Consider the following 12,030-nt stretch of genomic DNA (forward strand, 5'->3'; position numbering starts at 1 on the left):
AAACCACTGAAAATTTTGAAAAAAAATTACTTTTTTTTCTTACTTTTTGTAATAAAATTCTGTAAATAAGTAATTTTGCTCCTTCACTGATGTGCGCTAATGAGGCTGCACTGATGGACACTGGTAGGTGGCACTGATGGGCATTGATAGGCATCACTGATGGGCACTGACTGGCATTAATAGGTGGCACTGACAGGTGACACTGAAAGGCAGCTCAGATGGGCACTTATATGGTACTGAAATGTGACACTGACGGGCACTGGCAGGTGGCATGGATGAGCACTGATGGACACTGATAGCTGGCGCTGCTGGGGCTACACAGATCATCAGGGCACACTGATCATCAGTGCTCTGATGATCTGTGTACATGTCCCCTCCGAGGAATGCAGATTATCGGCTCTCCTCTCCTCACGAGCTGTCAGCGTGACAGCTCGTGGGGACAGAAATGCCGATAACCAGCATTTCCCTGTTTACATGTGATCAGCTGTGATTGGACACAGCTGATCACATGACAGAGCTGACATCTTCGGCTCTTGACGTCATATGACGTCCTCCCAGAACGAGAGAACCGCCTTGCGTCCATCATTTTACTATATAGCGGGTGGGAGGTGGTTAAAAAAAACACCACAAAAAAAAAAACAGCCACTCACCTGTCCCTAGATCCTGCGGTGTCCCCCCGCTAGCCCGTATCACCGGCCACCCTGTGTTCCCAGAACAGTTATCTTCGGTGTGGGCACCTGGCTGTGACAGCTTGCAGCTTCATAGCCGGGTGCTCACTGTGCATGTAGCGCTACGCTTTCTGAATGGAGGGGGAGAGGACAACTTCCGCTTCTGATCACCTAGGTGATCGCAGTGGAAGTGGGAGCAGGTACCTGTCAATTTCGGGTACCCGCGCCACATAGGTGCTAATCCTTAACAGGGGGAGCAGGTCACCAGTTCTTAAAGCGGAACGTCCCCTTTTGGGAGGAGCTCCGCTTTAAGAGCTGTAGATTAATATTTGGCCAACCTTGAGCAAATATATCCCACATTACTTATCAATAAATCTACAAGATGCTATAGGCCCATCCAGTAGTTACCTGTGACTTGTCTAGTTCCAGTCTCTTCTTCTGCCTCACTATTTCTTCCAGGTGGTAAACGGACTTGGCCACAACTGGATCTACGTGTGACAAATCATGAGAGGCCAAGGATGATTCCTGCCGTAACATCCACTTATAGAATGGGAGTCCAAGAGGAATGTCCACCTATAGGAAAAGTGTTAATTTAGTCATTTAAATGTCATTTAAACCAGGACAGCATAAGACAGGTGGCATGGCAAAAAACACCACTAGAACTAAAATTAACAGGCAGTGAATGGAACAGTCAAATATTAACTACAGGTGGATATTTCTAGTGCATTTGTTTTTAGTTAATGGGAATGATTAACCACACCTGAATGTTTGGCGAACGTCACATTTACTGCTTTAATAACTGTGCCCCCTTAGCGTTTTTGTACTGCTGTAAACAAAGTAACTGCCAAAGCTTTAATGAATCTTTATAGATGCGTGTTCCTGGATCTTGCTGACTCCATATTGTCAACCTGTAAATCAGGATAGCAGGGTCTGAAAGCTACTTTCTCCTTTTTGCATGGTCCATGGGGACATCCTTTAACCACTTTAACACTAGGGGGCGCTGCATGCCCGAGTGGGCACGAAAGGCTTCCCCACCGCGACTGCTGTGTCCGGCGGACACAGCGGAATGAAGATCACGGTGATCGGGACTAGGTGATCAGGTGACAGTATGTAAACAGCAGTTGCACCATGCATGTTAGGTATCACTGTGAACGTCAGATCGAGGGCAATAATTCTAGCACTACAACTCCTGTGTAAAAATAAATTGGCGACCTGTAAAGGCTTTTAAAGCATGTCATGTTTGGTATTTACTCGGCATAATATCTTTTATATTTTATCAAACAATTGGGTAATATATTGTGTTTTGTGCATTAAAATTCTAAAAAGTGTATTTTTCCGAAACTATTTGCTTTTGAAAAAAAATCACCATGCCTCTTATCAAATTCCTTGGGGTGTCTACTTTCCAAAAAGGGGTCATTTGGAGGGTGTTTGTACTATCCTGGCATTTTAGAGCCTCTGAAACTGGTAGTGGGGAAGTGATCTGATATAATATGCCCTTCGAAAGCCTGGAGATGGTCATTGGATTTTGGGGGCCAGTATGGTATCCCCATACTCGGGAGAAGTAGAAGAATGTGTTTTGGGGTGTAATTCCACATATACCAATGGCTTGCATAAGCAATATATCATTAAAGTGACAACTGTGTAAAAAAAATAAAATAAATTGTCATTTTCAAAAAATGTGTGGCAAAAAATAACATGTTCCATGGACTCAACATGACTCTGCAAAATACTTGGGGTGTCTACTTTCCAAAAAGGGTTCATTTTGGGGGGGGGGGGGGGGGGGGGTTGTACTGCCCTGACATTTTAGCACCTCAAGAAATGTGAAAGGCAGTCAGAAAGTAAAAGCTACATAAATTCCAATATATATTCCATAGTTTGTAGACACTATAACTTTTACACAAACCAATTAATATACATGTATTAAGATGTTTTTTTTTGTAACCAAAGACATGTAGCAGAATACATTTGGCCTAAATTTATAACTAAATTTGAGTTTATTGGATATTTTTGTTATAACCAAAAGTGAAAAATATAGTTTTTTTCAAAATGTTTGGTCTTTTTTTGTTCATAGCGCAAAAAAGTAAAAACAACAAAAGGTGACCAAATACCACAAAAAAAAAAAAAAATAATATTTGCGTAAAAAAAGGACAAATTTTGTTTGGGTACAGCATCGCACAATCACATAATTACCTGTTGAAATAGTGCAGTGCCAAACAGCAAAAAATGGCCTGGTTATGAAGGGGGGGGTAAATCTGGAGGGCAAGTGGTTAAAAGAGGAGTATGGTGGTAATACAAAAAAACAAAACAAAAAAAAAAAAAAAAAACACACACATACATACTAATCTCCATGCTGTATCATTGGTTTGATGCTGCAGCTGTACTGTCGGATCTAAGCCCAGGAACTGAGCGATCACGTAACCACTTAATCCCTCAGTTCTTGGTTCGCTAAGAGTGGTGTCTGTCTCCTGTCCGAGGGATCAGGCCTCTATTGCCATGCATTTCTGGGTCCTCTACATACAATTAGGAAGTTAAATCAATAATCTTTTTTTTTTATTCTACTTTCTACTCATCCTTTATCCTACATGCTTAATACAATTAGGTACTCACCAATCTGAAGTCCATGATGGCTTTAGCCATTAATTTGCCAAGAAACCGGAACTTCATTTTCACCTTGGCGATATGTGCTGGCTTAGCTGTCCGGCCAAAGGGAAGAGCAAACAGACCCTGCAGGTTGTGAATGTACTTGGTCCCTTCTTGGCTTCCTAAAAACAACAGAGGTCTTAATGGTGTTATACAGAACCACATGCGCAAGCGCACAACAGAATGACATTTTAAGGAAAGTATGCACAGGTAAACAGAACATATTAATACAAATCATCAGGCATGATTTTACCCAATCAAAAACTGACAATTATTAATAAATATTGAAAGCGATACTAAAGGTTAACTTTTTTTGTAAAATAAACATGTTATACTTACCTGCACTGTGTAGTGGTTTTGCACAGAGCAGCCCAGGTCCTGCTCCTTGGGACCCACGCCAGCACTCCTGGCCCCTCCCTCCTGTCAGATGCCCCCACAGCAAGCAGCTTGCTATGAGGGCACCCACTGCTCCGTGTCCATTCACACACAGAGCCGTGGATTGGCCCCGCCCCCTCTCCTCATTGGCTGACCCACAGCAGCGGGAGCCAATGGCTCCCGCTGCTGTCTCAGCCAATGAGGAGGCAGAGACCCGAGACAGCATGTAGGTAAAAAACCTTGAGCATTTACAACCTCTTTAAGGAGGTGCACTCCCTTATTGCAGCATTTACTAAAATAGGCTGAAAAAAAAAATAAAAGCTAGTATGCATTCATATGCAACTCAATGTTCAATGGATGTGTCCTCCTTTCTGGCTCTTTGCTTCCTTTTTCAAGGACTATATAGGTTAATGCAGTCATAAGCAGTACATGACTGTTTACCTTTAGGATTAGGAAGTGTAACCTCTTCTCCTCTCCATAGGCCGAGGTCAGCTCTTTGTAATTCCTGAGATACAAGTGCATAAAACTCCAAAGTGGGTCCCAGTCCAGTCCCAACCTAAGAAAAAGAATATACAGTGTACATTACAACATGCTGAATACAGATATTAAAATGCAATGCTGATAGCAGGCTTGCATCACAATGAAGACAATAGATGGAACCCATTTACCAACCATAAATGCAATCCCTATGATAAAGACATGGGAACATTACTTACTTCATTCTCATACTGAATCTCCAGCATGGCTCGTGAGCTCCCCAAATCCTGCATAACAGATTCTGCCTGCTTTAGGAGCTCATCCCGATTCACAGTGCGCTGAAAGAAAATACAGCAAATACACTTTACTCGATGGAGAACCAATGTTAAGGAAATTAAAAGAAAGGATTTCACCAAATAACTGACTGATCGAGAAAACACCATCAAGATGTCAAGAAACCTGTGCTGTAAAATAACTGGAATTTGGCACTTACCGTAAATGTTCTTTTCTCAGAAAGTCCATTGTGGGACACAGCTTGAGATTAATCAGCCTAGGTTTATACTGCTGCCTATAGGAGAAATGGACACTGGGCACATGGAAAACTAAATGCCAGCCCCCTTGATGCTATAACCCCTCACATCTGTTCAATTGTAGCAAAAGCAAAGAAATCCCAGAAAGAATTTACAGAGAGTACAGAAATTGTTTTCTCAATCATCTACCGGAGGGTCACAGCTTGAGATTGAATAACCTAAGTCCATTCAAAAGTTGTCCGAACCAACCTGTGGATACAACCAAAACAAATAAAGGCGAACCAATCCGAAAAAAAAAAAAAAAAAAAAACACAACACAAAAGGAAAAAATGCCATTGAGGCTTGGTTCACACTTGTGCGGGTGGAAGCGGCTATTGCACCTGCAGTCAAAACAAGGTGCTCTTTTACAAACACATATGGCTGCCATTCCTTCTTAATGGCACACCCATGCATCTTAACATGCAGTGCGTTTGCAGGATATCATGCCATGCAATTTCCCTGCAGTTTAAAAAAGGTACATGGACCTTTTTCATGCATTTTCCACAGGCACAGCAGCCCACTAATTTGAACAAGCTGCTGTGCCCATGCAAACACGAGACGCAACAAGGTGTGAATTTACATTAAATAGCTTCTTGCGGAAGCATTCTACCAACTGTAGAAAGTGTCTGCAGAGTCATCTACCTTGTAGAACTTAGAATTCTTATGTACAGAAGACCAGGTTGCAGCCTGGAATCTTCCAGCTCCAGAGGTTTGCACAACAATCTGTCAAATCCCCTTCAAACTGATAGGTTTGTAGCTGGAGAACATATTTTAGGTCTGGAACAAAAAGGTAAGTCTTTCTCAAATAAGCAGTGGGCGAAAGGTAACCACCACATTCAGGTAATGAAGCAAGAACTCCTTGGGAGCGAACTGTGTGGGATGCAGGGAAGGCAACATGTCATTCATCATTAAGAAAGCACCGCACTAATATCCTGAAAATGAACTAAGGCAAGGTCTGAGGCCAAGATATTTTTAAACACCAGAGGGGCTGTGGAAAGGCCAAAAGGAAAGCACCACAAATTAAAAAAATTTGCCTGCCCAGGACAAACTGCAGAACATATAGGTTCATAGAATAAAAGGGAACATGTAAATATCTCTGATGTACAGGACAGCCAGGAAACCTTCCTGTTGAAGGGAGGCAATAACTGATCTGGCGGATTCCATACAGAATGTTCGGATTCCCAAGTGTTAGTTGAGGGCCCTAAGGTCTAGGATGGGACACATACAGTGGATATAAAAAGGCTACACACACCCCTGTTAAAATGCCAGGTTTCTGTGATGTAAAAATAAAGAGACAAAGAAATAATTTCAGAACCTTTTCCACCTTTAATGTAACCTATAAATTGTACAACTCAATTGAAAAATAGACTGAAATCTTTTAGGTGGAGGGAAGTAAAAATAAAAAACTAAAATAATATGGTTGCATAAGTGTACACACCCTTAAACTAATACTTTGTTGAAGCACCTTTTGATTTCCAGCACTCAGTCATTTTGGGTATGAGTCGATCAGTATGGCGCATCCTAACTTGGCAATATTTGCCTACACTTCCTTGCAAAAATACTCTAAATCTGTCAGATTGTGAGGGCATCTCCTGTGCACAGCCCTCTTCAGATCACCCCACAGATTTTCGATCTGATTCAGGTCTGGGCTCTGGCTGGGCCATTCCAAAACTTTAATTTTCTTCTGGTGAAGCCATTCTTTGTTGATTTGGATGTATGCTTTGGGTTGTCATGCTGAAAGATGAAGTTTCTCTTCATGCTCAGCTTTCTAGCAGAAGCCTGAAGGTTTTGTGCAAATATTGACTGGTATTTGGAACTGTTCATAATTCCCTCTACCTTGACTAAGGCCCCAGTTCCAGCTGAAAAAAAAAACAGCACCAAAGAATGATACTGCCACCACCATGCTTCACTGTGGGTATGGTGTTCTTTTGGTGATGTGCAGTGTTGTTTTTGGGCCAAACATATCTTTTGAAATTATGGCCAAAAAGTTCAACCTTGGTTTCATCAGACCATAACACATTTTCCCACATGCTTTTGCAAAATTTAGCTGGGCTTGGATGTTTTTCTTCATAAGAAAAGGCTTCCATCTTGCCACTCTACCCCATAGCCCAGACATATGAAGAATATGGGAGATTGTTGTCACATGTACCACACATGTACTTGCCAGATATTCCTGCAGCTCCTTTAATGTTGCTGTAGGCCTCTTGGCAGCTTCCCAGACCAGTTTTGTTCTAGTATTTTCAGCAATTTTGAAGGGACATACAAATTCTTGGTAATGTCACTGTTGCACCATATTTTCTCCACTTGATGATTGTCTTCACAGTGTTCCATGCTATATTTAATGCCTTGGAATTCTTTTGTACTCTTCTCCTGACCTTTTAACAAGGTGATCTCTCTGATGCTTTGGAAGCTCTCTGCGGACCATGGATTTTGCTGAAGGATGCAACTAAGAAAATGTCAGGAAAGACCTACTAGAACTGAACTTTATTTGGGGTTAATCAGAGGCACTTTAAATGATGGCAGGTGTGTACTAACTCCTATTTAACATGGTCTTGAATATGATTGCTTAATTTTGAACACAGCTGCATCCCCAGTTATAAGAGGGTGTGCACACTTATGCAATCACATTATTTTAGTTTTTTTATGCTCCCCCCCCCAAAAAAAAGATTTCAGTTTGTTTTTCAATTGAGTTGTACAGTTTAGAGCTCACATTAAAAAGATGAAAAAAGGTCTGAAATGATTTGTTTGTCTCGTTTTTTTACATCACAGGAACCTGATATTTTAATGGGCGTGTAGTCTTTTTATATCCACTGTATGTCCTTCAGTTTTAGGACTGAATGTAAACCCTGAAATCTTTTTTCCACAGGAACAATGACCCTCAAGGAAAGATGTGTCTGAAACAGACTCTGGTGAAGGTCGGCACTTACACATATGTAAGGAGTAGCAAGTTTCCTGTCCCCCAGTCCAATCACTCTCAGGTGCTGTCTAAGATCTGCACTCTCTCTCAGGAAGCCAAGTCCTAAGCATGTGCAGTATGCCTAAGGTATCATGCCACCTTTATGTTGTCCCTAGCCTGAAAGGCTGCCATCCGTTATTTTCCAGTGACAGGGAAAGGAAGACTCTCCTATTGTAAGGGCGAGGTTCAAGATCAACCAAATTAGGGAATTCCTTGCTTGGCTGGAGAGCAGCATGGGTAAGTCAAGAGGATGTTGTGTTTGAGAGTTCTTGAATGAAATTGGGCGAATAGTACAGCCTAAATAAGGCTACCATAAGGCTCAGAGTTTTCGTGAAGGATCTCGTCGCTGGAAGTCTCTGACCTTAATTCTCTTATCCTGGACTCTGTGAGAAATAATTTTCTTTTCTGGAAGGAAAACCTTTGCTTGGGATGTATCTTGCACCAGTCCCAAGGACTCCAGATGAAGAAATTGCTGGAGAGCAGATATTTTTTTAAATCGAGAATGTCTCATAGATGACCTGTGATCTGGACGTCCCGAGTTCTGGAAAGGGCAAGAAGAGGTGCTAGGACCTTTGTGAATACTCTGGGAGCAAATGATACAGCAGATGGACAGTCCATTAAAATGGAAACGATCATGTGTCACTGTGAAGAGCAGAAAGCGCAGATGAGGTAGATAGATGGGAACATGCAGATAGGCATCTAGGAAGTCTACAGATGCCATGCATTACCCTTGTCTCAGAGAGGCAATTATTAACCTTTGTGGATTCCATGTAACATTTTGAAATTTTTATATATTATATAAAGGGTGATCACAGATCATTTATTGCCGAGTCACCTTGTGGTACACCACTTGGTCTGAGCAATCAAACTCCTTTCCTAAGCGTACATACCCATTTTGGTAGCACCAAAATGAACGGGCAGGTGCCCTGCAGATCTGGGCGAATCCTTGAATCAGGACCGAGTTTGCACGGGTAAGCTTGGCATAGGCACGAACGTGACTTTTGCACAAGTGTAAAACACCCACTGCCATCTTAACTAGCTGAATCTGATGCAGAGCTGACCAAAATATTTTTGATTTAGTAGGGATCCTACAAACCCATTATTGTCGGGCACTGAGTGAATCCCTTCCTTCGAGAACAATCGAGCTTAATTTCGGTCAACAGTTTCACCAAAATACAAAACAAATTTTCCTTTCTAATTGAGTCTACTACTTCTGCAGATAATTTTGTCAAAAAAATTGCAACACAAGTCTGGCTTTCGTGGAGGAAATCTCACACAGACAATGCATGGGTACAGTAGGCAGTATTTAAATGCTACAAGACAAAATTGTTTCCATCCTCCACCATGAACTCTTTTCACTTTGTGTTTTCCAGTGTCCCAGTAATGTCCGACGGAAACTCTGTTATTTAGGGATTTCTGAACTGAGGAGTAAGCATTCCCATTCCTCCAACTGAAATATTTCAGGGATTTCATTCAAACCCATTTACAACTCCAATATCCAAAAGGAGGCATTTCTCCAATCTTGAATTTAAAGACTTTCAATACAGTCTTCCATTCTCAACAGTCTGGATGGCATGTGGTCAGTTATTGCCTCTCTTCATTGTAGACACTTCTTAGCATCCATGGACCTAAAAAGATGCGTATTTACACATTCCCATTTTTCCAGGTCTTCAGCAATTTCTTCACTTTTCTGAGTGCAACAAGCACCATTTATTTGTGACCCTCCCCCTGGTGGCCTTACCTCAGTCCTAAAAGCATTCACAGTCTCCTCACTGGTTTTGGGTCTTCGTCTCAGAGGTATTCCAATACTTAGATACCTGAACAACCTGGACTTTGGAGTAAAATGTACCAATCATAATGCAGACCTTATAGGGATTTTAGGTGTGGATCCTGAACTTTTGAGAAGTCAGCCCTGATTCTGTCACATTGCTTGGGAATAGTTTGGTCTTCTCCTAGATACCTTAAAGCTTAAAACTGAGTTCCAGCCATTTTTGTGTTTATTAAAAGTCAGCAGCTACAAAAAACTGTAGCTGCTGACCTTTAATAAACACACACTTACCTGTCCTGGAGTCCAGTGATGTTCTCACCCACGGCATCCCTTCTCCCCTTCTCTCCTCCACAGCGCTGGCATCTCTACTGTGGGCACCAGGCTGTGACAGCTTGCGGCTTCACAGCCTGAAGTCCACTGCGCATGTGCGAGTTGCGCATTCTCATTGGTTCAGCAGTCTTCTGAGACCTGTAAAAGTTCCCAGGAGACTGCGGGAGGGAGGAGGCCGAAGTGGGTCAAAAACAGGTATCCGCTCCCCCTCCCCCCCAAAAGATGCCAAATATGGCAGTGGAGGGGGGAGGAGGCAAATAAGCGAGCTTCTGCTTTTGAGTGGAACTCCGCTTTAACTTACCTTAAATGTCTTTCTATCCAAGAAGCTGTTGATAAAATTACAGAGTTAGGTTTGGCAACTTTAAATTTGACATCCATCTTCCCCGCAGAGCTGCATGCAAGTGCTGGGATTGATGGTATCCTCCTTCCACACGGTTCCGTTTGGTCAATTGCACACCAGACCTTTGCAACATAACATTTTCATGGCATGGGATAAATCCAGTCTCCCTCTAGAAAAGATGACCTGGTTGCATCCTTGAACCAAGGTGCCTCTGTTGTAATGGGTCTGTCTCTAGCTAGCATTGTCAAAGGACAGTTTTTTCTTTACATTCAAATATTGTCATGACAGACACCAGTCTGCTGGGTTGTGGTTAAGGAATGTTGGTCTCTGGAGTAAATTAAACTTTTAATCAACATCCTAAACCTAAAGTTTTGGGCGATTCGTTTGTTGTTCCTTCATTGAACCCCCTCTGAAAGGTCATCTGTTCCAGGTTCATTCAAACAATGGCCTACATCAATCATCGGGGGGCACCAGGAAATCTGTGGTGGCGATGGAGGTGGAGTTTATCCTCTCTGGGTGGAGTTTCACGTTCCAGCAATCTTCGCAGGGCACATACTTGGGAAAACTGCCAGAAGATTTTTTTCAGCAGATGCAAAGACCTGAGTGAGTGATCTCTATCAGTAAGTGCTTGAGGACATATTTGCATTGGGGGATGCTGGACGTAGATCTGCCAACTTCTCTGTTAAAGAGACAGTGGATGCCTTGGTAGCGCCATGGGATCAGTATGCCCTATTTAATGCCTTGTCTCCTCTGAAGCTTTCACCTTGCCTACTTCAAAGGATGAGAGCATTCCAGTCAGCCTCAGATCTCCAGATTAGTCTCAGAGAGAGGTAAGCAGACCTTATTTGATGCTCTGTGGTCTCTACCAGATCTGTTATTCCAAGGACCGATCTTCCACCCTGGCTTTGATAGTCTGGCTGCTGAAATGCAGGCCCTTGGAAACAGACAATTTTGGAAACCGTAATTCCTATCATACTTAAGGTATGTAAATCTACTTACCGCAAAAATTTTAATAGAAGCTGGAAAAAAAAATTTCATTAATGTCAATCTCTGAGGGTTTCCCTGCAAGCCTTTTCGATGGGCTGTATTCTCTTTTTAGGTGATGGTAGAACAACGATTGGCACTTCGCATCATCAAAGGTCAGGGGTCAGCTATGTCCATTCTTTAACATCCTCTTACTAATAATTCACCAATTTGTACTTTCATCCAAGTGGCTGCACAGGTGGTTTCCTCTGTTTGGCCCTCACTCCAACCATGGGATTTAAATCTGGTATTGTCAGTGTTACAAGGGCCCCCCATTTGAACCCATTGGGAACATTTCCTTGACTTTGTAATCCCAGAGCTTTTCTTGTGTCCATAACTAGAAGTGCCTCTGAATTATCCGCATTGTCCTGTGAGATATCCGATTTGATTTTACATAAAGACAAAAGTTGCTTTGAGACCAACAACCTCTTTTTGCTCAAAGTGACCTCTGCCTTTTCATCTTGAGGATATTGTTACCAACTTTGTGTCTGGCACCGGTTAACCCCAAGGAGATATCAGTCCAATAGGTTGCCTATTATAAAAGCTGTGTTTCTCCATAGAAAAAACTGAATTTATTCTGCACTCATCTTAAAATCCTTTCTTGGAATCTAATTAACAACATGGCTCCCTCCCCATCATATGCCTTTGCTTTGATCCGCTTGCTACAAGTGAGCAGGAAACTGGCTGGCCTGCAGTTTCTGTGCCTAGCATCCATTTTTCCTGTAGGCAGTAGTATAATCCTAGGTTGTGGATTAGCAAAGCAACTCAGAGAAAAGGGATTTAACGACGAGTACAAAAACCTTGTTTTTTAGAAGGAAGTCAGCAATTACATCCCAAGTACTTTTTTTTTTTTATCAGGTAAAAAAGTGGTAGTTGAACTCTGG

General features: G+C 42.2%; 1 protein-coding gene across 8 annotated transcripts in view; it reads right to left on the bottom strand.

Annotated features, from left to right (window-relative positions):
* TRIP12 (thyroid hormone receptor interactor 12) overlaps positions 1-12,030 on the bottom strand; it is a 179,965-nt gene that overhangs the window by 14,217 nt on the left and 153,718 nt on the right. For all 8 annotated transcript variants that reach the window (XM_089683501.1, XM_089683500.1, XM_089683505.1 and 5 more), the window contains 4 exons: positions 4,400-4,498; positions 4,125-4,239; positions 3,276-3,430; positions 1,077-1,241 (listed from right to left, as the gene is read on the bottom strand). In XM_089683501.1, the coding sequence (XP_089539627.1) occupies positions 1,077-1,241; positions 3,276-3,430; positions 4,125-4,239; positions 4,400-4,498 (534 nt within the window). The remainder of the gene's footprint in view (positions 1-1,076; positions 1,242-3,275; positions 3,431-4,124; positions 4,240-4,399; positions 4,499-12,030) is intronic.

This window comes from Staurois parvus, unplaced genomic scaffold (assembly GCF_062004578.1).
Source record: "Staurois parvus isolate SC_StPar_1 unplaced genomic scaffold, SC_StPar_1.0 ptg000312l, whole genome shotgun sequence".
In the NCBI taxonomy this organism is placed as follows: Eukaryota; Metazoa; Chordata; class Amphibia; order Anura; family Ranidae; genus Staurois; species Staurois parvus.